Source organism: Lissotriton helveticus, chromosome 11 (assembly GCF_964261635.1).
Source record: "Lissotriton helveticus chromosome 11, aLisHel1.1, whole genome shotgun sequence".
NCBI lineage: Eukaryota > Metazoa > Chordata > Amphibia > Caudata > Salamandridae > Lissotriton > Lissotriton helveticus.
In genome coordinates, this window is record NC_136072.1 from 301675073 (window position 1) to 301699453 (window position 24381).

The 24381-nt window shown below is 48.2% G+C and overlaps 1 protein-coding gene across 1 annotated transcript in view; it reads right to left on the minus strand.

Moving 5' to 3' along the window:
* Positions 1-8042: 8042 nt before the first annotated feature.
* ATP6V1B2 (ATPase H+ transporting V1 subunit B2) overlaps positions 8043-24381 on the minus strand; it is a 134447-nt gene continuing 118108 nt past the window's right edge. Inside the window, exon 14 of the mRNA XM_078665421.1 lies at positions 8043-10106. Within this exon, the coding sequence (XP_078521547.1) occupies positions 9964-10106 (143 nt within the window). The 3' untranslated portion in view covers positions 8043-9963. The remainder of the gene's footprint in view (positions 10107-24381) is intronic.

A 24381-nucleotide genomic window follows, 5' to 3' on the forward strand; every position in this document is an offset into this window, starting at 1 on the left:
TCGACCGCTCCCTCGACCTCCGACCGGACCGGGACCGCTCTCGACGCGGGGCCGACAACCGGAGCTCGAGAAGCTTGCGGGACCGCTCCCGCCTAGCTTTTCCAGTCAAGGCCCGACAGTCGACGCAGGACTCCACGTCGTGGTCCGCGCCCAGACACCGGAGGCAGAGTCGATGGTGGTCGGTGACCGACATCAGGCGGTCGCACTCGTCACAACTCTTGAAACCGGGCATCCTACCGGCACCGTAAAGATCAATCAGTTAACAAAAAACTTGGTCAAAAGACCGGAGTACTGCTCTTCGGATCTGCGCTAACTGGCGCGGAAAAAAGAAGAACTGACGTCAGCGCGCGGAGGCGGCGTCTATATACTCCAGCGACGTCATCACGGCGCACGACGCCGACGACGCGGAGCCGCAGGGGACGCCTGCAGACGACGCCTACCGACGCGCAGGGGTACTGCTACGCAAAAGTTTCCGGATCCAGACTGACGCCTGGGGATATTCTAAGGTAAGGAATCTAATACTAACCTGTTTCTTTCAGATACGTGACATTGGAACAGACCAAAATGATAACTATAATAAGACTTCATTGACAACACATTGACTTTAAACAGTCCATGATTTGACCAGCTGCTGTTACGGGTGATAGATCCAGCCACACAAATAGGGTATCATTTTAGCTGGATAAGTGTGGTAATGCAGGGTGGTAGGAATTTTGTTGACCCATCGCAACCTATGGAACTTTTTGTCATAGAAATGTGAGGAAAACCTGCAATTTCACCTCAAGCTGGACGTTCGCAGGGTATTCTGGAAAGGAAAACGTTAGCTTTTCCATGCAAATAACTCCACCTTCAACTCACTTGGATGCTTAGTTTCCAGAAATATCTGGGTTTGGTAACTTTGCCAGGGAGCAGATTGAGCCCGCACCCAAATACCGCATCTATCCACAATGCAAGAATAGGTCAATTTGAAAGGAAAAAAACATAAGGCTCCATAGTTGTTTTGGGGCCATTCAGTCGTGGGCGAAAGGCCCAGCCATACAAGTGAGACACCATTTTTTTCGGGGAAAGTGTGGGAACACAGAATAGTAGAAGATTGGTTATTAATTGAATTCCTCTACATTTGTGGCTATCAAATGGAAGCTAGTGTGCAAGAAATCACATATCTTGCAAAAGGCACTCAATCACATATTCATAACCCCAAATATCCAAATAACCACTACTCCTAAACTCATTTTCCTAGGCACACTTAAAAAATGCATATATCCCCTTCAGTTTTTATTAATTAAATGTTACCATATGAATGGATGGATGCATGCCCGGTACACAATAAAGAATGAGCTACTTACCTTAGTTAACAATGTAGCTGGTAGAGACACAGTCTAGCTGCAGATTCCTTAACTTAGAATATCCTCCAGGTGTCTGTCTGGTTCCGGAGAATCAGCAGCAGTACCTCTGCACGCTGGGAGACTGCGCCGCATAGCTCCGCCCTGACATCATCCACGAATGTGATGTCAGTGGAGCCATACAAGTCTTTCCCTAATCAACCATACACAGAAGCACATAGGTGAAAGGAGACCGGCTGAAGTCTGATCCCCACCCAGGACTCGCTCCCATAAGAAAGAGGGAGAGAAAGAGAAAAAAGATGACCAATCTAGGGCAAGAAAACATTGGATAAGCCACAACCATAGATGTGTACCCTCTCGCAGTCCACATGAAAATATATGTACATGGTTGTATGTATATATATATACATATACACACACACATAGAATGCTTTTATTATATATCTATTCTCTTTTTTTTTTTTTTAAGTGCAAGGGATACCCGAAGAGATGCCTAGATACAGACATCAGCCCACACAATAGGTACCAACAGGACCGAGGAGAACAATAGCGGGGCATGACCCATGCCATAGGATAGAATTTATATACATAGTCAAATACCGGAACAACCCTGTACACACAGTATAAATAACCAGGAGCCACCTGAATCAAGACACTTGTAAGGGTAAGGTGGCAGAGGCCATGAGCAGAGGAACCTGACCCTTTACCTGTCAAAAAAAGGGGAAGAAGGCTACCTGGGAAGTGCACCGGAAAAGAGGTGTGTAAGCAATGGTCAACAACACAGCTGGAGTAGAAGCCACTGCCGAGAAGGATAAGACCTGGCATAAGCCGGGCCAGCAGACACTTGGTGCCTGTGACCGTACCCAGTGTGTATGCAAAGACAGAGCCAAAATAGAATCAGAACAGAAACCGTTCCGGCAGTAGAACAGAAAGACACTGGCTGCCGGACTAGACAGCCAACCCAGACAAAAAAAGGGAGTGGAAATACAGTGAAATGCTTGAAAGACCGTCAGGGCAAAAAAATGCAAGACGGGAAAAACCACAGACGAACCAGTTGTAGCGTAAATTCCCCAAGACTCTGGAAAAGTCTACAGTCACGGAGACAGGAGAGAACTACTGACCACTGTGAAATACAAACACCCAGGCTCCTAGAAGGAGACATGCTACCCCTGTGGATTCCGTACCAGGGAAGAATTACGAACGCAGAAGTCAGAGCGTAAAGAGGCGACACCAAATCACCATAGCATGGATAATATAACAATTCCCCAAGGGGGAAGCCCATGCATTATAGAAAATTATCCCAAGAGGGACGAAGAAGAACGATCCAAGAGGGACGAAGAAGAACGATCCAAGAGGGACGAAGAAGAACGATCCAAGAGGGACGAAGAAGAACGATCCAAGAGGGACGAAGAAGAACGATCCAAGAGGGACGAAGAAGAACGATCCAAGAGGGACGAAGAAGAACGATCCAAGAGGGACGAAGAAGAACGATCCAAGAGGGACGAAGAAGAACGATCCAAGAGGGACGAAGAAGAACGATCCAAGAGGGACGAAGAAGAACGATCCAAGAGGGACGAAGAAGAACGATCCAAGAGGGACGAAGAAGAACGATCCAAGAGGGACGAAGAAGAACGATCCAAGAGGGACGAAGAAGAACGATCCAAGAGGGACGAAGAAGAACGATCCAAGAGGGACGAAGAAGAACGATCCAAGAGGGACGAAGAAGAACGATCCAAGAGGGACGAAGAAGAACGATCCAAGAGGGACGAAGAAGAACGATCCAAGAGGGACGAAGAAGAACGATCCAAGAGGGACGAAGAAGAACGATCCAAGAGGGACGAAGAAGAACGATCCAAGAGGGACGAAGAAGAACGATCCAAGAGGGACGAAGAAGAACGATCCAAGAGGGACGAAGAAGAACGATCCAAGAGGGACGAAGAAGAACGATCCAAGAGGGACGAAGAAGAACGATCCAAGAGGGACGAAGAAGAACGATCCAAGAGGGACGAAGAAGAACGATCCAAGAGGGACGAAGAAGAACGATCCAAGAGGGACGAAGAAGAACGATCCAAGAGGGACGAAGAAGAACGATCCAAGAGGGACGAAGAAGAACGATCCAAGAGGGACGAAGAAGAACGATCCAAGAGGGACGAAGAAGAACGATCCAAGAGGGACGAAGAAGAACGATCCAAGAGGGACCTCACCAGGATCCTCACTAACCAGTAAGAACCTGGAACATTGCACAGTAACATCCTGTGGCAAAGTAGAAGGGCTATATGATAGCCAACGAATATCCCACAAAGGGCACGTCACATCCCCATAAAAAAGCAAGGGAGCACCTCTTGAGACTAGCTTGTAGGCAGAGGAGTCGAAAATAAATGCCCAAAACAACTGCCCAGCTGTAGCAGCCATCTGGGAAATAAAAGCCTGCACCAAGACCGGTACGACAGAGAAAAACAGTAACAATACGGCAGCCAAAGCAACAAGTTCTCAACCAGGGACTAGAACAAAGCTATTCACAGAAACCCAGACATGAAAAGCTGGACTGCTGAATCTGCATGGCTGTCAAAAAGGTGAGCCCCATCAAAGGGCAAATCGCGGAGATGCTACTGAATATTGTCAGGAAAGCTGCCATCCCGTAGACAAGCATGGCGATGCAAAGCAATGGACCTGGCCATCACCCGTCCCACAGAATCGGTAGTGTCCATGGCAGAACGAATTGAAAACTTGGTCAGCTCATGGCCATCTTAGAGCACCCGGGATAGTTCAGCTCGAGGGCCGTCCAGAAGGGATAGGAGATGCTCTACCGAATACCAGCGGTCGAAGGAAGCCCATGCAAACACGCAGGACTTGTTCAAGGACGGAAGGCGTGAGCTGCACGGGTGGAAGCATGAGAGGCGCAGTCAAGGGCAGCGAACCTGAGGCTGCCTGGGGGACTAGCCCTTCAGCCCTAGGATGTAGAGCCAGACAGACACGTCATCTGGGGCCAGGCGATGACGATGTGAGATAGCATGATCCAAAGGGTCACCCGAAGAGGGCCTCGTTTAAGTCCCCAGCAGAATGTCATACAACAACCCGCCAAATGGTAGTAAGGGCTCAACATCTCGTTTGTCTTGATGGAGCAGATCCAACAAGGGATCGGAAGGCAGAGCGATAGGAGGCTGGAGCTGTAAGATGTCCGCAGCCTTACGGACCACTCGTGCAAAAGCTGCACTGGCCTCCGTGGCGATTCTAGGGGCTGACAGGAGGTCATAAGTGGGGGATGGTTGAAGGCTAACCTGTCCACCCAGGTCCAATGGTTGCACAGCCCATGGACATCTGGGGAACTGCTGCACATCCCCATCTTCCAAAGAAAACTCAAGCAACACTTGGGGGGGAAAACCCCCAGGGGCCACATCAATCATTAAGGGAGCAGGAAAGGAAGTCTTCGGCGCCGAACGAAGTAGAGACAGCGCCGCATCGGCGTTGACAAGTTCAGACGGAGCCTCCATTGACTGGCGTCGGGACAGCAGAGACTCCACCTCCACCGCAACAGGGGACTTCACTGTGTAACTGCGTCGACCTGGAGACAAGTCCACTGCTGCACCACATCAGACGCCGCAGGGAGGACTGCGCTCTGGTGCCAGAGGAGGACTGCAGCCCGATGTCTGAACGGGGAGGCCCTTTGGGCCGACTACCGACGTCGCAGCAACTCTGGCATCGGAGTCAAGGCCCTTGGTGGACGCCAAGGGCAAACCTGCCAGCGAGCTCCCAATCTGACTCCCTACCACCTCAGGGGGACCCAAAGGCGCGCCAGGGGGAGGGGTCAACCCAAAGATGGCCTGCAAAGCCAGATAATAGGTTTCCATCTGGACTCTAGTTGCCCCAACCCCAGGAAATGGGGGGGTAGGTGTGGGTAGACTGTTGCGGGGCCACATCCGTTAAGACCAGGGGCAGCGGGCACAGACGTCACAAAGGCACTGAGCGCGACAGCCTCCGTGCCTTCTTCTTACACTTACCGCAGGAAAGCGAGTGATGTCCCCGGGAACGACTCCGCAACCTGTCCCGAACAAAAGCCTCAGCACGAGATGGAGACCGGCACTGCTTGGACTCATACGCTGGAGATGGAGATGGAGATGGAGACTGGCGACGCCTGGACTCTGAACAGGAGATCCGGGTAGCCAATAACTTCATCTTACGTTCCCACAAGGACTTCGCTTTAGCCACTGCTCCTCCCAAGCACCACATACAAATAGTGTGCGGATCCGTCGCCGACATCTGCCGCGTACAGGTCTCACACGACTTGAAGCCAGCAGGCAATGCACACTGTTCCCCATGATTATTCACCATGCATGAAGGTGGAGATTGTGAAGGCCAGCGTGTAGAATGCTGCTGTGCTGCTGTGCCAGCAGATCCTCCCAAAGAGGCAGCCTCGGAGGACCGATACTCAAGCCCAGGGATTCTGGACTCCGAGTGCTCCATGCCCAATGCAGAACCATTAAAATTACTCGGGTCATATAATTCTTGTTCTTCATTACTCTGGGCAGGAATGGTATCAGAGGAAAGGCACACAGGAGTCCTGAGTTCCACTCGGGGTGGAACGCATCTCAGACCAAGGATACCTTGGAAATGCCGCCATGCTAAAGTGCTGGTATTGCGCGTTCTCGGCGGTGGCGAGCAGATAGAAACAACGTTCTCCCCATTAGCAGAAGGCAACCTGCGCCACCTCTGGGTGTAAATGCCATGTGTAATCCGCTCAGCGCAGACGGCTGAACTCTGGCATTGCATGACCCAGCCAGGTGGTTAACCACTAAGAAATTTCCTTGGTGGTCCAGCCAATTCCAGATGTGCAAGGCCTCCTGGCACAGGGCCCCGACCCCTCCTCTTCCCCACCGCCTTCTTTGTTGCAGTACCACGTGGTAGGGTGTTGTTCAGGAGCACCTGTACCAGCCACCCTTTCATGGATGGACAGAAGGCTTTCAAAGCCAAACAAATGACCCTCAGCTCCAGAAGGTTGATGTAGAGCCGAGACTCTGCCAGAGACCAGAAACTCCTGACCTCTGGCTCTACCAGATGGCTACCCCAACCCAGAAGTGATTTATCGGTCACCACTGTCAAATCGGAGTAAGAAAGGGAAAGGGATTTACCGCTGACTCAATCACGGTCCACAGCCAGTGCAGGAGAACCTTTGCAGTCTCCTTTGAAATAGCATATTCAACCAGCAGGATGAAGGAGGCCATCAGTCCTAGCAGCCTCAGAATCATGCTCACTGAAAACCGGAAACAAGCACCTTTGGACCGTGCTCTCCATGCCACAGGAGTCAAGCTATCCTGGCTGATGAGGGCTGAAAGCCCGAAATTGGTCCTAGGATGCTTGTTTCCAGTCCAGGGAGGACCTGGCCTGGCAGTTCGGCCTGGACAGTTCCCATGGGGCACAGGATCAAGACTGATATGCATATGGCTGGGTTCAAACTGGAATGGCATGGTGAGCAAAAAAAAGATGGATTTAGGCCCAGATCTCTGTACTGGGGTGAATGTATGACATTGTTCTGCATTCTGTCCATCAATTGTTCTTGTTGCAGTTGTTTTAAGGGGAAACATCCCTTGCACACTGTGGAAACAATATGGAGGTAAAAGGTCTCAAAAATGAAAGGAGATCCGGATGCGTGTCAAAAGGCGCAGAAAGAAAGGAACGGACGTCAGAGCACAGGAGTGGATCCTATATAGGCTTTACATGTAATTTCCAGAACAGTACCGGCACAGTGGTACTGCTGAAAAGTTTGATGATGCAATATGGCGCCTGAGAAACATTCAAAAGGTGAGGAATCTGAAGCTAGAAGTCGCTAACTGAATGTGGGTATTACTTTGATTAACGAACAAGCAGCAGGATGGGCTGTTTCACTCCATGTTCAATTGAAAGTACTACAAACCCTGCGTGGCAAGTGGCATGCTCACTTGGCACAGTACTACTATTAAGGGTGCACTATCCTTGTTTGTGGAGTAGCGCACCTTTCACTAGGTGTGCCACTCACAGATAGGGACAGTGCCTCTTGTTACCGATAATGGGCTGTCCCCAGGACAACTTCAAACTTGACCTACCCCCTTCGAAGTGCATTAGTGAAAAATAAGACTGTTCATTGAAGTAGCCAGTCTATCCCTCAGTTTGTGAGGCACCCGCCCGCACTTTCAAGGGAGACCGACATACCCATTCAGGCTGGTGCAGGTTGTGACTGCATTTGCATGCACGGGTTGTGGGGAGCGGCCTATGAGATCCCTCTTTCCCCCTCAAGAAGGGTATCCTTAAGGGAGGTACTGATTTGTGTGACTCTCTCTCTCTCTCTCTCTTTCTCTGTGGGTCACAATAAGTGTGTCTCCTGACTGCCGTTTTGACTCTGTGCCCAGGTCCATAGTATGGCACAACATTTAACAGAATTGTTCACTGGTGTCCCCAGCCATACCAACCACTAATACACAATCTCCATTTTCAGTGATAATTAATGTTTTTGGTAATATGGTCCTCTTGGTCTCACATTAGACAAAATGTCATTTGGTAGCATTCACAATCTATGAAAGGGTAAAAACGTGAATATAAGTTAAGGATCTCTTTCTAAGCTGCTCACTGAAGGCTGCAATACACTTGGGCTCAAAGTAACCAATTCGCTGTACAAAGCAACACTGAATAATGTGAAAACCTTTATCACAAAATCAAAATCGGAGTAGGTTACGGGCATAAACACATTTATTTCAATATTTTACCGATGTTTCATTTAATACATTTATCATGCGAATGCCCCATTGAAAATGAAAGATTAAAAACCTTTCATATAGAACTTCATTTTGGAATGCATTCAGGAGCCAGACCCACGAAACTTGTGTAACCAAATTACATACAGAAAACAAAACTGTTCACCTGCATAGAGGAATAAAGCACTCGGGCATATCCATTAGCTCAGAGCTGTGCCTCAAGAATATCTTCAGACTTTACATTTCTGAAAGCAGAGGCCTGTCTGAGCCAGGATCTATGATTAATTCAGGTTCAAGGAATACGCTAAATTTGCTCTAAATATAGCAAATCTGGTACTTTATGAGGCAATGCACGTAAATAAATACTAAAAGTTAATTACACAAACTAGTTTGACCAACCATTACCAGAGGGCCAGGGAATTAGTACCTTTAGATCAGATTGTCTCGCGGGATGGAGAATATGCACACCTTAAGGTCCTCTCATTAACCAACATAAAACAAAATAGGGTTCTTTATTTAGGGTTGGGCAAAACAAAACGTTGATTATTCTAGCAGAGTAAGGTGGTGGGTTGTCACGCCTGGTCTATTTTGCTAGATTCAGCTAGAACTTTCATCTGTCAGTAGTTAAGAAGGGATCGTGGTCAACAACGTGTGGTAAGAATTCCGTCCCTGGAGGATCTTGCATGCCCCCATATCATATTTACGCACCAACTGAAATAGAATACCTGTTTGAGCAAGAGAACGCCTTCAAATTAATAAACAAATAAATACAACCAAGAAAGCTAGCCTCTGCAGCAGGTATTTCCCATCAAGTGTTTGACCATCAGTGAGAGGTAGGTCTCTGAAGCAATATCCTCCCTCTGTTAAAGCCTGGAAAATTGGTCTTGGATGGCACGTGTATCCAATGGGTTTCATATTAGATCAAAACCACAAACAGTGCCATAAACATGCAGCAATGCAATTGTGCTCTGGCTCCAAAGCTTAACTTCAAGAGCAAAATCGGTGTGAGCAAGACTTACAGGAGAGAACAATGGAATGCTTCAGTAAATCCGATTTAAACATTTTTAAATCATCAGATTTAAGCTGCAGGTATGCAGAGGAGGAAGAAATGCTGGTTTCTACCCTAGACCTTAAAAAGGTAAATGGTTTATAGTAATTGATGTTTACAGGTGTACTGTACCATGATGGCCAACACAGTAAACATAGTTATCTGTAACAAACTATAGAAAGCAGGATGGTCACAGGTGTCTCGTTTACAGTGCTAGAAAAATCAAAAGACCCCTTGCACACTTTGGCAGGAGGCAATTATTTTGCTTATAATCTTACTTGTGGAGCAGAAGCTATCCTAGAAACTACTAGATGTGACAGCATAAATATGTTCTCTTACTGTACAAAAGCTGGACAGCTGACCTGTAAACTACTAGAGCGTAGGAGTTGAAGGCAGATTCATATTAAGCATCAGTTGTACATGCATTCTACAACTGCAATAGCTAGTCACAAAAACAAAATGTAAAGGTAATAGAAGGAGGTGTTGAAATGCAGTATATAAAGACTCCTTAACTTCTACTTGGCCAGAGATTACATTTCAGCCTTGTAGATGTCACAGCCTAGCGTTTAACGTTAGTGTATTAACTAAAAAGAAAAGCTCACAAAAAGGCATTACCGATCAAAAGCATTAATGAAACTGTCTTTGGGACCAATACCTCAGCACCCTGTGAAGTTATTTTAAAAATCTTCTCCATTCACACATTTGATCTAGCAGAAAAGTACGCAAGCCTCGCTTCCCACCTTTTCTTCGGACAATACAGACACAAAAACACCAAACACGAGAAAAAGACAATACAACACAATGGGAGAGGACACAGAGCTGGAGGGCGAGTCAAGCAGTGAGGGGCTGGCTAGTGTTTAGCGGTGGAATCGCGTGGGTAGAACTCTGCCACCGTAGCCTGTGGAATCCTCTTCAGCATCTCTTTGGGGAAGATGCGCAGCAACTGCCAACCGATATCCAGCGTCTCAAAGACTGTACGATTATCATATGCACCTAATAGAGGTTGAAATAATAAAGCAATGAATTTAAAGAAAATAGATACAAATGCAGTATTTTTACTTAAGTAGTAAACATGGCTCTTTGGGGTTCTGCACCTTCAGTAAAACATTCACAGATCCCAGTTTCAAAGCTTGCACCTTCCCTCCCTTTAGACACATGGACAGCTTTGAAAGAGGACGCATCATTATTAAAGTTGCATATACGCTTTCTTCAACCAATAGTACTCAATGTAGGGCATTTCCTCACCTAAAAATGCCTCGAAGATGCACCTCAACTTCATCTGAATTCAGGTTCCATATTTAAAGAACAATGACAGAAAATCTAAATATGAAAGCCCCTGTCCGTGGTTAAAGAGGCGAGTGAGGTCAAACGGTTTCCTTGTACGTTTAAAAAAAAAACAAGCATTTGCAATGCAATAGGTCTCGCATTAGGAAAGTTTGAGCTATTGGTATTGTAAATGACACATTTTTTATTTATGTGCTTGTTTTGAAAATAGCGAAATTAATAGCTTTATCATTTACAATGCCAATAGTTTTATCTTTCGCAAATGTGACACCTATAACATTTGTAACACAATATGTGTTGTAGCACTGAGTGGTATTTGGAGTGTATGTTGCATTGAGCGTAGTGTAATTATGTGGCATGTAATTATGTGGTACTGAGTGGGATTTGAAGTGTATGTTGCATTGAGTGCTGTGTAATTATGTGGCGTGTAATTATGTGGCACTGAGTGGGATTTGGAGTATGTTGCATTGAGTTTAGTGTAATTATGTGGTGTGTAATTATGTGGCACTGAGTGGGATTTGGAGTATGTTGCATTGAGTTTAGTGTAATTATGTGGTGTGTAATTATGTGGCACTGAGTGGCATTTGAAGTGTATGTTGCATTGAGCGCAGTGTAATTATGTGGTGTGTAATTCTATGGCACTGAGTGGTATTTGTAGTGTATGTTGCATTGAGCGTAGTGTAATTATGTGGCGTGTAATTATGTGGCACTGAGTGGTATTTGGAGTGTATGTTGCATTGAGTGCAGTGTAATTATGTGGCGTGTAATTATGTGGCACTGAGTGGGATTTGGAGTGTATGTTGCATTGAGTGCAGTGTAATTATGTGGCGTGCAATTATGTGGCACTAAGTGGTATTTGGAGTGTATGTTGCATTGAGTGCAGTGTAATTATGTGGATTGTAATTATGTGGCACTGAGTGGGATTTGGAGTGTATGCTGCATTGAGTGCTGTGTAATTATGTGGGGTGTAATTATGTGGCACTGAGTGGGATTTGGAGTGTATGTTGCATTGTGCGCAGTGTAATTATGTGGAGTGTAATTATGTGGTCCCCCCAAAACAGTATCCATAGCGATGTAATTCTCTTCCCAATGAATATTGCAGTGAAGTCATAAGCAATACATTCGTTAATTTATACATATATGGGAAACTGTAACTTTAAAAAAGAGAGTGCATATATTTTACGCAATAGATATAAATAAACAACTGGTTTTAACATGACAGTTATCACCTATTCATTTAGAAGGATCAACCTACTGTATGTTTACATAATCAAACTCAATATACAAGGCATATCAAGAAAAAAAAAATTGGGATAAACACAGAGGAGGTGGTAACAGAATGGGTGGTGGAGGGAGAGCCACAGAGAGCTAAAGAAGAGAGCGAGGTATAGAGGAGGGTACAGAGATATAGAAAAGAGCTGAGTGAGGAGGTAAACGAGTGTGGGTGAGGGGGGACCCAAGGATAGACGCAAATAAAGGCAAAAATTGAGGAGGGAATGGTACAAAATGTGGAGGAGTGAGAGGGGAAGGTCCAACGGGAGATGAAGGAAGTGGGGACGGTAAGTGGTCGGGAGGAGTGAGTTAAGAGACAATGGAAACATTATTGAAAGGGGAGGAATGGTAAAAACTGAGGAGAGAAAAAAAGTGAGAGGAGCAAAGAAACAGAGATAACAAAAGACAGGTGCATGTAAAGAAATCAGGAGGGAGCTAAATTGGTTAAGGGGGCAGATGGGAGGAAGAGAGAAGGGGAAGAATGAAAATAAAATGGGAGAGAAAAAATTCGGCTGAATCTACCCCTGAATGCGAGTGTCCAAAAGAGGAGGGAGCCGACGCCTAGACTTGAACCGGTTTCCCAGTCTCAAAGTCGGCAGCTTTTGCCGTTATGCCACATTCTGACTCAAGTAATAGGGCCTGAACACAAACACGAACATTATTGATCAAAATATTCTCTGAAAAGTTGAGTTCTGTTATTTACAGCTCTGCGCTATGTCCGGGTTTAAGAACACGGGAGCTGGAAGACAATTGCCTGTTTCAGACCGACGCCCGTAAGCATCTTCGTTCATGGAGGGGTCGCGAGCTGAGTGGCGGGAGACTAAAGTGCGAGGACGATGACGGCATCTAAAGAGAGGAGGAGCGCCATGTGGGTCGGCGAGGGAGGATGAATGAGCTAAAAATAAAATGCTGTGGGGTTTGAGCGGCACATGACCCGGCCCTGGCATTTCTCCACACACCTGCCCACAGAAGCATTCTGGCCTTTCTAATGTTATTTCTCTGTAATACTGACCAGTTCCTCGCTCGTCAAGTTGCCAGAGCGCAGGGTTCTCAAGCCCTGCCGCCATGTGGCTCTATCCATTTCGGCTCATGAGATGGGGTTGTTAGACCACTCTAACACTATAGTAATTTAAGGCAAACAGACCCTGGAAAAAGAAGAATACGAGGCTATTAAAAGAAGCACTGGTAAAGAGAACAGGTCTTGTTTTTATGTGCTAACACATACAGCAGTAGCGCTTTCAAGTGAGGCACACAGCAGGGAGTCCGCAGGAGCGGACAAACGGGGCTGTAGCTGAAGTTTAATTGTAAGGTAGGAGCGGAGGGCTACCACTAAATATCATTAGGCGATAGGCGAGAGATAAATAATGAGGCCGAGCTAAGACGTGATTAACAAAGTCTCAAACTACTGGCGGAAGAAGGCTCGTGGAAGCAATCCGATGGAGGCAAGGGGCAAAAGTAAATAAAAATAAAAAATAGGAAAAGTTGAGTCAGTGCCCTGGCACAGCTCTGCGTCTCCGAGTGTTCATGTGTTTTTGCAGTTTTATATAGCATGAACTCGACGCGATGGTATAGGAGCGCTTTTTACACGAGCACAAGTTGCATTACACAAGAACACATTTTTGTTAGCAACGGAGATTAAGTGATTTGCCCAGAATCACAACAGGATGTTGAGCCGACGCCTAGACTCGAACCCTGTTTCCCAGTTCCAAAGTCGGCAGCTTTTGCCGTTATGCCACATTCTGACTCAAGTAATAGGGCCTGAAGACAAACACGAACATTATTGATCAAAATATTCTCTGAAAAGTTGAGTTCTGTTATTTACAGCTCTGCGCTATGTCCGGGTTTAAGAACACGGGAGCTGGAAGACAATTGCCTGTTTCAGACCGACGCCCGTAAACATCTTCGTTCATAGAGGGGGCGCGAGCTGAGTGGCGGGAGACTGAAGTGCGAGGAGGATGACGGCATCTAAAGAGAGGAGGAGCGCCATGCATGTGGGTCAGCCAGGGAGGATGAATGAGATAACAAGAATGTGGCGTAATGCCCAGAGCTGCAAGCGAAAAGCTAGAAAGCCAGGTACAAGTTAGAATGTCAGCTCACTATACTGTGACTGTGGGAGAATTAGTTAATGTTCCTGCGGCTTTAAGAAGGCAATGTGTTCTTGTACTATGCAACTAGCTCTCATGTAAAAGTGGTGCCGAAGGGTGTGAAGGATGGGGGTGGGCGGGGAGCGTAGGGGTGGCTCGGGGCCGAAGTAATGACAAAGGGTGTGAAGGATGGGGGTGGGCGGGGAGCGTAGGGACGGCTCAGAGGCCTGAGGCAGAGCGCACCATATGGAGAGGGAGGGGGGTGGCAGTGGGAGGGTGATTGATGGGCGGGGCAGTGCTGGGGAAGCCTTTGATGTGGCCTGGCGGCCGTGGAAGCCGGGCCTTTGAAGTGAAGCTAAGCTTCACTTCAAAGGTGTCGGAGGAATGCGGGCGGCTGTGCACGCGCTTTTAAGCTCAATGCGCATGCGCATTGAGCTTAAAAGTCACGGGCACTGCAAGGAATCGCCACGATTCCTTGCAAGTTAGATAAAGAGTCGATGAGCCCCTATAGTCTCGCTTGCTCGATGCGCATGCGCATCGACAGGCGAGACCTAAAAAACGAACTCCTACCTATTTGGGAGTAAAATGATTTCTTATTGAGGCACATGAATACCATTCCATATAAGACTATTTTCAAGTAAAAGCGACGCCATTTAAAAAAAACTTTTGGATCAGCCAACCAGGACAGCAATTTGATTTTGGAGTGCCAATCAACATTACTGATAGCATTTTTAGCTCTTTATGTCCTAGATCCCCTGCCTCCGGCAAAGTTGTCTGCTCTCACACCAAACAGGGGACGAGCACTATTTGCCAACTGGTGGCGTTCTGACAGCTTCCGCTTCCAACTGAAATTGTCTCCGCCGAGGTAAACTGAACTGAAGGTGCTCATACCATCCTGATTGAGTGCGTCTTGACAAGTCACAGCATGGAAGGAAACACTCTGAGGGATCGAGGGGAACATTGAGCGGCACCGATATTTTGAAAAGTCATAATGCAAAGTGAGTTTTTTCTTTTTTATTGCAAATAGCTCTATTCTGCCTGCATGCAGAAAATCACTATGGATGATTCGCTGCAGGGGGAGCCAGGTATTAATTCGTTCCATCCATCTAATGGTCCTCCTCAGCCACCATAACCTTTCGACAGGGAGGAGGTAGGTGTGCATAATCTGCCTACTGCTGTATGAAGAGGGGCACCTCCTCGCACACACATCGTGTCAAAGGCACAGTACAGGGGTAGCCCTTCCACAACTATCCCCTTCATAGGGTGGGCAGTAACTGCAGATCTCCAAAAGGATGTTGTGGCATGTCTAAGTTATCTTTAATATTGCTTCTCTCACAGGTAAACACACATTAGAACCCAGGGAACAGCCTGGACCTGCAGAAGGAGGAAAGAAAAACAAGCTATCTTTCTTTCATAACCCTATACTGTAGGAAGCTGGCTTTTTATCTAACGTACCAATGTAGGGATACACCATGCAAAAAGTCAAGAAAACCCTTATTGGGTTACAGGGGCGTACTTTAATAATACAAAATGCTCTATTTGTAATAGTGTGGTCGAGCAGCTTAGGCTTCTCAGCGGAGAGTGTTAAGCATTTGTCGCACACACACAGTCAATCAATGAGACACTCAAACAGAAATCCAAGACCAATTTAGAAAAATAACAGATTTTTATATAATTTTAGACACAAAGATCATCGGAATCAGCCATGTACTTTCGGAGAAGTCTATTTTACAGTAAGATGCTCAAATAATGGTTTCGATAAATGAGGCTCAAACACAGTAATGTTATCCTACGGGTGAAACATTCACTGCATACGTATACTTGCGGACATTTCTTGAGGGTGCCTTTAAGAGCTTAAGGTGTTTAGGGGCCAAGGTCCAAGAAACCACCAACAATTCGATTTTACCTGCCCTGGTATGTCCAGGAGCAGAGCTGTTGGTAGCCTCAAACGCTGACGGTAAAGTCAATGGAAGGGTACATGTAAAAAGAAAGTCAGCAAGTGGGGACACGTCGGCAGTACCCAAAGGGGGGCTTGGCTTGTGAGGGTCTCTGGAGCAAGGGGACACATTCTGTTTCCGTGAACCCGGGCTGTGGAGCTCAGGTGCAGAGGTGTTTTTCCCAGTGGGTTGCTTGAGTTAGAGGCTCTCACATTCTTGGGTTGACCTTAAAAGGAGAAGAAAACAAGTCAGCAGGGCCGCTCTCGGAGTAAGTCCCGTTGATCCTAAAGTTTCTAGACTGTAGGTCTGTTTTGGTGGTGGTGGGGTATGGCCTGAATACGCAACAAGCCTTGGTTGCTGCTAGTGCTCAGGCACCCAAGGTATTGGGGCTGTGAGGCTCATGGAGGGTTTAGAGTCTTGAAACTCGTTAAAGAGACCTGGCTGAACTCCTAGAACCACAATGACCACCTCCTGGTGAGGAGCTCTTTCAGTGGGCCTGATGGCCAGTAAAACGAAGTGCAGGACAAGTGCGGTCGATGACTGCTGTTGCAGGGGAGTGACTCCGCCACCACAAGGGAAATGAGAGGTTGCTGAAATGCTTGTCAGTCATTCACAGCTTTTGGACAAGTCATGTCTTTCCAACTGTCAAGGTACCAGCAGCCTGGCAGGGTTTGGCACCAATATGGGAGCAGGTCCTCTTTTCTGGCGGAGTCTGCTCTTCTTTGTCATTCTTCTGTTCCCAGGTAGACAAATCTGGGTCCCTGCTGTTCCGAATTTAGGGGTGTGTAGAGTAATAGCGAATGGGCTACCTACCCCAGGGGTGTATACACCCTCTGGATGACCACTTTCTGTGGAGAGTGGGCATAATCCTGATACAGAGTTCCTAGTTTGACGAAACCCAATATGGTGAAACCCTTTCTTGGCTGTCCACCTTAGGGGTGTGCCTAGCCTGAAAGTGCAAAAAGAACAGATGATAGACTGAATGCTGAACACATCAAGCATTTACTCCCAGTCACAGATCTGGGTATAATCAATTTTTTATTTGCTCAGCACGCCACCCCAGTTTGGACCCAGCCATATGCAAATCATTCTTGACCCTACTCCGCATGGCAACAGTCCGCACGAACTGCCAGGCCTAGTCCTTCCTGGACCGGAATCAAGCATCCTGGGACCGGTTTCGGGGTATCACCCCTCATCAGTCAGGCTAGGTTGATTCCAGTGGCACAGTGAGCATGGGACCCATATCTCGGCATACCCTTCCACTTCGGGTGACAAAAGTTAAAAGAACAGATGCCAGACGGAATGCTGAACAAATCAAACATTCACCCCCAGTCACAGATCTGGGATTAATCCATGGTTTGTTTTTTTGCTCCCACACCACTCAAGTTTAAACCCAGCCATATGCAAATCAGTCTAGACCCTGCTCCCCTTCAGAACACTCAATCACAAGCGATCAGCCCTCCACAAGAAGAAATGCTAATTGCAGACAAGAAATTATCCTAACACTGATACAAAACCACACAAACCGTGCAAAGGAAACCCGATTAGCCCTGGACAAGATAACGCTAAAACCTGCAGAAGAAACTACATAAATATTCGCAGAGAAATTCCCTCCAAAAACAAAACTATACTTGCCCTGACCAAGACACCCACACAGGTTCTGCACAAGAAACTACACTAGCTAGGGGCATGGTCAACTGCAGACCGTAATGGCCACAGCTTAGCAGAGCTCTGACCATCTGCCGGGGAGAAATCCCCATAAATCCCTAAAATTATGCGTAAAACTGCCAACTATGACTGCAGCAGCGGACACGGTTCCCAGGAGTGGCCTGGTGTGAGCCATACTCGAGGAGCGGTCCTGAATGTTCCCGCCTCGCAGCAGCTTGTGTGGAAGGCGAGACACATCGAGAAGCGGTGGGGTGGAGCCAGAGAGACGTGGCACAACAGGGGTCTGGAGGCAGACTGGGAAGCCATGGCGCGGAGTGCCCCACACAAGAATCGCTCAGAAAGGAGACATCGATCCGGACAGGGAATAAACGCCGGCCGTGAGCCCAGAGGAGCATACCGCGGCTCAGACAAACTGACCCACGCCTGCTGTGCCCCCCGGATGGCTTAAGGTGAGGAGGTGCTTGGGCAGTGCAGGACTGGTGAAATCAACGCCCCCTGGGAGTCTCTGCACGTCGCCTGAGTCCGGGGAGAGCAACTGTGTTAAAACGACCAGGACAGTGGGCTTCAGTGTGAACCAGGCCCGTTATAAAGACTGAAGGCAGTGGCGATGGAGGAAGGGGGGCGCGCTCAGACTAGTCAGGAGCAGCCTGAGGACACAGGTAGAATATTACTGTGGAACTGTGCCCACCCAATGCCCAAGAAGATCAGTGGTTCCCGCAGTGCTCGGTGGGCTCATTGCTACACACAGTCCCCATCAGCAGTGACGGGTTGGCCACATTGAAGCATTTTGCGCCCAGTGCATAGCACTGGGAGTGTGTTATTACATGGTCCAGTATTAAACCTGACCCCACCAAGAACAGGTGTACAGCACTAATCAAGGTGGCCTGCATACCAAAGTAAACAGCTGGTGAAGCACCCTGGGGTACAGTGCAGCAAAGCTAAGCTAGATGCACAAACAGCAGGACCGTGCCCAGGCACTGTTAGGGAGGTGTGGGGGCCAGGCACAGGACAGGCTTACAACCCTTTGGTAGGAGATGGGGAAGGGCCACCCCCAGCTTGGACACAGGATATGGAGGAGTCAAACCACACACAATGGCGACAAAAGGAAACAGGAGAACCCTCAGGAATTTCTTTTATAAATATGCCCACTCAAGAGTGGAGGCTCCCCCTCTATGGGTGCTGAGAACCCACCACCCCATACGCCGAAACAAAACTAAAAAGTGAGGAATCCCGGACCTTGCAGTACTTAATGTCGGCAATGCAGAACGTAAAAACTTCCTTGGAAGGCAAGACTCACTCAGGGACCACGGAAATTACTTTTATGCGGGCTGATTCGCGAAACGTAGGCGCACCGGTTAAGGAGAATGAAGGCTCGATCTCAGCTCTCTAGACTGAGACTAACGCCTCTCCCATGTGGCCACCCCATCCCATGAGTGACGCATCTGTCACCAATGTGAAATCTGGTTGGGGAAGATAGAGGGATCTGCTGTTGACCCAATCCTGGTTCGTGAGCCACCACTGCAACTGATGTGCAGTTCTCGTTGAGATCTGGACAACATCGAACAGAATCCCCTCAGCTGCACCGACTGGAACTTCAGGTCCCACTGCAGAGCCTGCATGTGCCACCTGGCATGATCCACCAGCAGGATGCAGGAGGCCATGAGGCCCAGCAGCCTCAGGGTTATCTGCACCGAAAATCCAGGCTAGAGGCTGGAACATCGGTATCATAGCTCGAATATCCTGGACTTACTGCTGGGGAGGAGAGAAGGAGAGTCCGAGAAGGGTGCAGGTGCGACTTTGGCACGTTGACTGTAAACTGCAGCTGTTAGAAATGGGGATCTCCAGTTGGCAATGGCCGTTGAAGCGATGAATCCTCGCCGAGAGGGAGGAGACGAGACGAGACGACGATCCTGTTGCGTGTGCGAGTAGGTCATGATGCAGGGAAATGGCACTCCGCTTGGGAGCGACGATCCTGGTGCGATGCGATGACAAGGGCGGCCGCGATGTGTCCGCGCTGCGATGTCGTGGTGCGCCGATCTATGGGATACAACGCTCTTGATGCGATGGTACTGATGTTGCGGGCACTCAGCGGCAGCAGCGCAAGGGTTCTTGGTGGCACTCTCAGCTGCGGCGGCCCGCCAACGTGCTTTAGCTATGATCCCAGCACTCTCTTCTCTGGAGTAGAACTAGATGTCCTGGAACTCACAGGCGCCTCACCTGAAAATAGAAATCCTCGCTATGAGGAATCAGGAGGCTGTTGGTGAAGTCTGATGTGCCTGAGACTTCAGCAAGAAGCTAGCTCGCTTCTAGCCCTTGGGCGATTGCTTTGCAAGATATGTGAAAGTTTTCTCCAAAGTCCTTTCCCCTCTTCTTCCAAGTTCAGGGAAACTACTGCATGCCAATCCAAGAAACCGCACACAAGCACAAGGACAGTCCTCTCCTGCAGATTCCTTCAATTACACGGACAGAGGTTTCTCTTGATATCCAGGAGCAATACCAAAAATCAGGGGTTTGGGCACAGATATTTATACCCAAAAAGTCTTTGTTCTAAGAAGTCTCTATTCACTGAACCCAGCCAGAACCAGTTCTGCTCAGGCCTGGAGCACTTTGTTTACCAGGCTGCATCCTTCCTTTCAGAAAGAGGGGGTCTGCCATCAGACTCACAGTAGGAGGTGGAGCCAGCATTCACCTTGCCAGGCACAGCCCACTTCAGGTCAAGGACCAGTCCGATGTGATGTTGTGCCAGTGGGGGAGGCGATGGCGGATCCTGCCGCCCACTGGCAAATGGTGTCCCTGAAAAGTTGGACTAGGAAGGCTTGGAGACTGCTGCAGAGGGGGCACTGGTGGAAAGGCTTGCCCGCTGACCCCCAGACCCACGGTGGTGGGTCCCACGTCCTCAGCCCCACAGAGGCTGGATAGCCTGCGTGGGCCCGTGGCTCTGGGCAGAACATGATGGGGCACCCCTTCCGTGGCAACGAAAGGGGCAAAAAGCAGATGGTGCGGGGCGAGAGGTTAGCGAGGCCCAAGGATCTGGCCGTAGCCCTAGAGTCCTGGAAACGCTAGAGAGCACTGTCCGCCTTGTCGCCAAACATGCGTCAGCTACCAAAGGGCATGTCCAAAAGAGTTGATTGGACATTGCCCAAAAAGCCAGTGGACCTCAGCCAGGCGTAGCGTCTCAGGACTACCGATGTTGAAATCGTCCTGCCTATCGAATTGGCATCTCTAGCCCACAGCCAATTTTGCTGCATTCCTCCCTTCAGCAACCGCACGGGAGAGTACAATCCGGGCCTCCTCCAGGCACTGTGACAGCACCTGTGCAACAGTGTTCACACAGAGTAGGTGCAATGGCCCAAGAGACATGCGGTGTTTACCGACCTCAATCCTAAGCTGGCAGGAGAAAACGTCTTCCCAAAATGATCCAGCTTCTTGGATTATCTATCTGGGGGAGCAGTAGGGAACGCGCCTTTGGAAGTCAAGGCTTGAACCACCAAGCTCTCAGGGGTAGGGTGTTGGGAGAGTAAAATGAGGTCGCCCAGGGCACAGCGGTGGGGTAAGGCAATCATCCTATCCACAGGAGCCCCTGTGCTCGGCTTGGACCAGGTGCCCAGAAGGAAATCTGTGAGGGCTTCATTTAACGGCAGCAGGGGCACCAAAGAGGCTGCTGCTGGTTGAAGCACCTCAGTCAGGTGGTTAGTACTGACTGCCACCATAGGTAGCTCAAGGCCCAAGGCCTCAGCCACCCTACACAACACCATAGCATAGGATGCTCCCTCCTTAGGAGCCAGGGTAGGGGGAGAAAGCATACCAAGGTCTGGGGATGTATCCAGACCACTGGCCTCATCCAGTTCCTCTATTCAGTCCGGCTCTTCCAGCTGGTCTGCTAATGGGTCAATAGACCCCTCCTGGTCCTCAGGGCGATAAGGAACGCCAGGATGTAACAGATGTACAAAAGTACCGTCCGGCATCGGCCAACACTGGTCCAGCTCCATTTCCATGTCGAGGGGGCGGTCGGGGTCGTCGACGGCTGAGGACACCACTGTCGTCGGAAGAGGCAGGTGTCGCCAATGGATTCATGGCCGGAGGAGGTGTCAGTCGATCGGCACCAATCTGGATCCATGCCTGGATCCCTAGTGGCCCTGCGGCACGGGGCCGAAGCTGCCAGCATTGAAGTCCTAGAACCCCCAGCCGAGTCCGCAAGGCCCAAAGGCGCGCCGGCGGAGTCGGGCTGCCCGAAGATGGAGTGGAGGGCTTCGTAAAAGCTAGGAAGCTGGGCATGGGTCGCCCCGGCTCCCAGGAAGGGAGGGAAGCTCGGAGCCGACACAACAGGCTTCGCGGCCGAAGCCGGATGACTACTGTCCGCATCCCGCGTCGGCCCACTGACGGGAAGAAGGCGTAGAGCGATGGTGCGTCTTTGGCTTCTTCTTGTGCCTCGACTTAACCGAAGATGAAGACTTCAAAGAAGAGTGATGGTGGGGACTTCAACACCAGTCCTGCAACCTCCTACTCGGCCTGGACCTCGAGTGGCGTGGAGCTGACTGCCGGGCCTCAAGAACTTTCAGGACGGCTCCCGCAATGACTTCAGGTTCATGGCCCGGCAGTAGGAGCATGACTTCGTGTTGTGGTCGCACTCTAAACACCAAAGGCACACGAGATGTGGGTCCGTGACCGACATCAACTTGTGACAGGAGTCACATGGTTTAAAGCCGGTCCGTCGATCTGACATCCATAGCACCAGGAGTTGACCAACTCGAAAAAATAATTCGACAGAAAGTTAAAAAAAAACTCTAGTCACAAAAGACTAAGGGTACCGCTCTCTCCGGATCTGCGTTGGCTGGCGCAGAAAAAGAAAGAACCAACGTCAGTGCGCAGGGGCGGCGTCTAAGTAGATACTGCAATGTCATTCCGGCGAACATACCCTGGGGGTGCAGTGTGAAAATGGCCTTGATGGGGTTGTGGTCACTATACCACAATGAAATAACAGTGCCATGGAAAAACAAATCTTCTAGGTTGCAGGTGATAAATATGCTATCTATCGTAAATGATCTGCTGTGACACTTAAAAGTGGGAATCTCGCAACTAGGCAATCCGGAGATACCCAATATATTTATCAAATCTAATGGGGCAAGAATTAAACTAATTCTTTGCACAGAGGGTCGATACTACCAATGGGGCGAGATTCGGAATAAATGTCCTCATAGGTGTTAGGTGATAGGCATTTGAACATTAAAATCACCAGCCAAGCAGAGATGCAGTGTTTGCCCTGCACAAACCAAATCGCTGTTTGCATTTGCATTGAGAAGGGAATTTAGTGTTCGGGATTCCTCTGAAATCATTATTATAAAAATTCACAATGTGCAAAGTCAGAGGTAGTTTGATCACTATAATTTGGAAGCTGCTATAATTTTCTCTTCAGCAGCAGTCTGTGGGGCGCGACCATGGAGTCCTGGGTAGGGGGTCACGCATTTCCAGGCCCAACATCTGCCTGGAATGCAAAATGTGCTTTTCCTTTTGGACAAAGGCCGGGACCCTTCATTTCCATTCCGATTGTTAAAATGCTTTTGCTGATGTTAATGTGCTCTAAATGGAAGAGGCGTGGTAAAACAATCCTTCAAGTAAGTGTTCATGCCAGGGAGCCTGCTTGCCTGAATGACATGCAAATGTGTGCTAGGAGTTTAACTGCAAATGCAAAGGGTGCTTGGGTGTGGTTCTTGCTTTAACTGCTTGAATCACTCCAAGCATTGTGATGGCAAATAGGTTTTTTTTTGGCTTGGTGGTGCAAAGAGTTTACTGGTCTGTGAAATAGTGCCTACTTTTAAGCATAACTGCATGTACACAGTGCTTAGTACCCCTGGGGAGGTGTTAAAGTGACAGATATGCAAACAAAACCACATTACTTATGGTCTTATATTACTCAAATCTACATTTTGGAAGCTCCATTTTATTTTAAAACCATTTGCACAGTTTGTAGCACTATTATAATGTGTGTAATGCAAGTATAAAATAACAACGTACACATTCACTGTGCTCTCTGTCACAGGCTGGGACCTCATAGCACTAAAATACACAAGTCACTAAAATAATAACGTTTGCTGTATTTGCATCCATACCCCGGAAAGCTTCGATATCGGTGGAGCAACAGTGGAAGACAAGTTTTGTACACTATTGGAAACCTGAGATTTAGTCGCGGTACATAAGGGAACCAATCAATGTTTGGCAGGGAAAAGTACATATAAAATAAACTAGGTAAACATCGGTGTAGCTCAAAAGTGAATGCATTTTACTCTGGCCTCTAAACCAGGCCAAAGGCCATCCGCATGGACACTGCATCTCCTGCTCACGGAAGCAAACTGAAAGCGTTGCTTCTGGGAATAAATTATCCTCCGGCTCTCTGCTTCCTTTTCACCACACTTGAACTCACCATGTCTTAGCATAGCAGTTTCCTCTCCCCTCTCTTGAGGACTGTAATATGATTCATCGGGAAGTTATGCACCCCAGTCCCAAATTTTCACCCAATAGACAGAAATTATGTTACACTAGAGAGAAGCGAACTCGGCCCCACATGGTAGTGCTGAATTCCATGCTCTCTCCAACTCTCGCTTTTCTGGATTCAGATGCAGACAGAGGAAAAACACGCATTTGCAATGCATATCACATTTGTGAGAGTTTTATCTATTGGCATTGTAAATGACAATGCCTTTAATTTATCTATTTTAAAAACAACACATAAATATAAGGCATTATCATTTACAATGTCAATAGCTCAAACTCTCATAAATGCGAAACGTATTGCATTGCTAATGCTTATTGTTTAAAGGCAGTTCGTGACAGCTTTTAGGTCTGGCCTACAGCTTTTAACTATGTTGTCGAACTGATACTGTATACCATACCATTACTTACAGTGGGATTTGGATTACCCCACTGCTCATCACTTGCAGACTTTGTCAATCTCGGTTTGCTTCTTTCCTCAACTTGGGTTTGTCCCAACCCTGGAGCATGGCCTATTTACCATGCTTGTGATTGGAT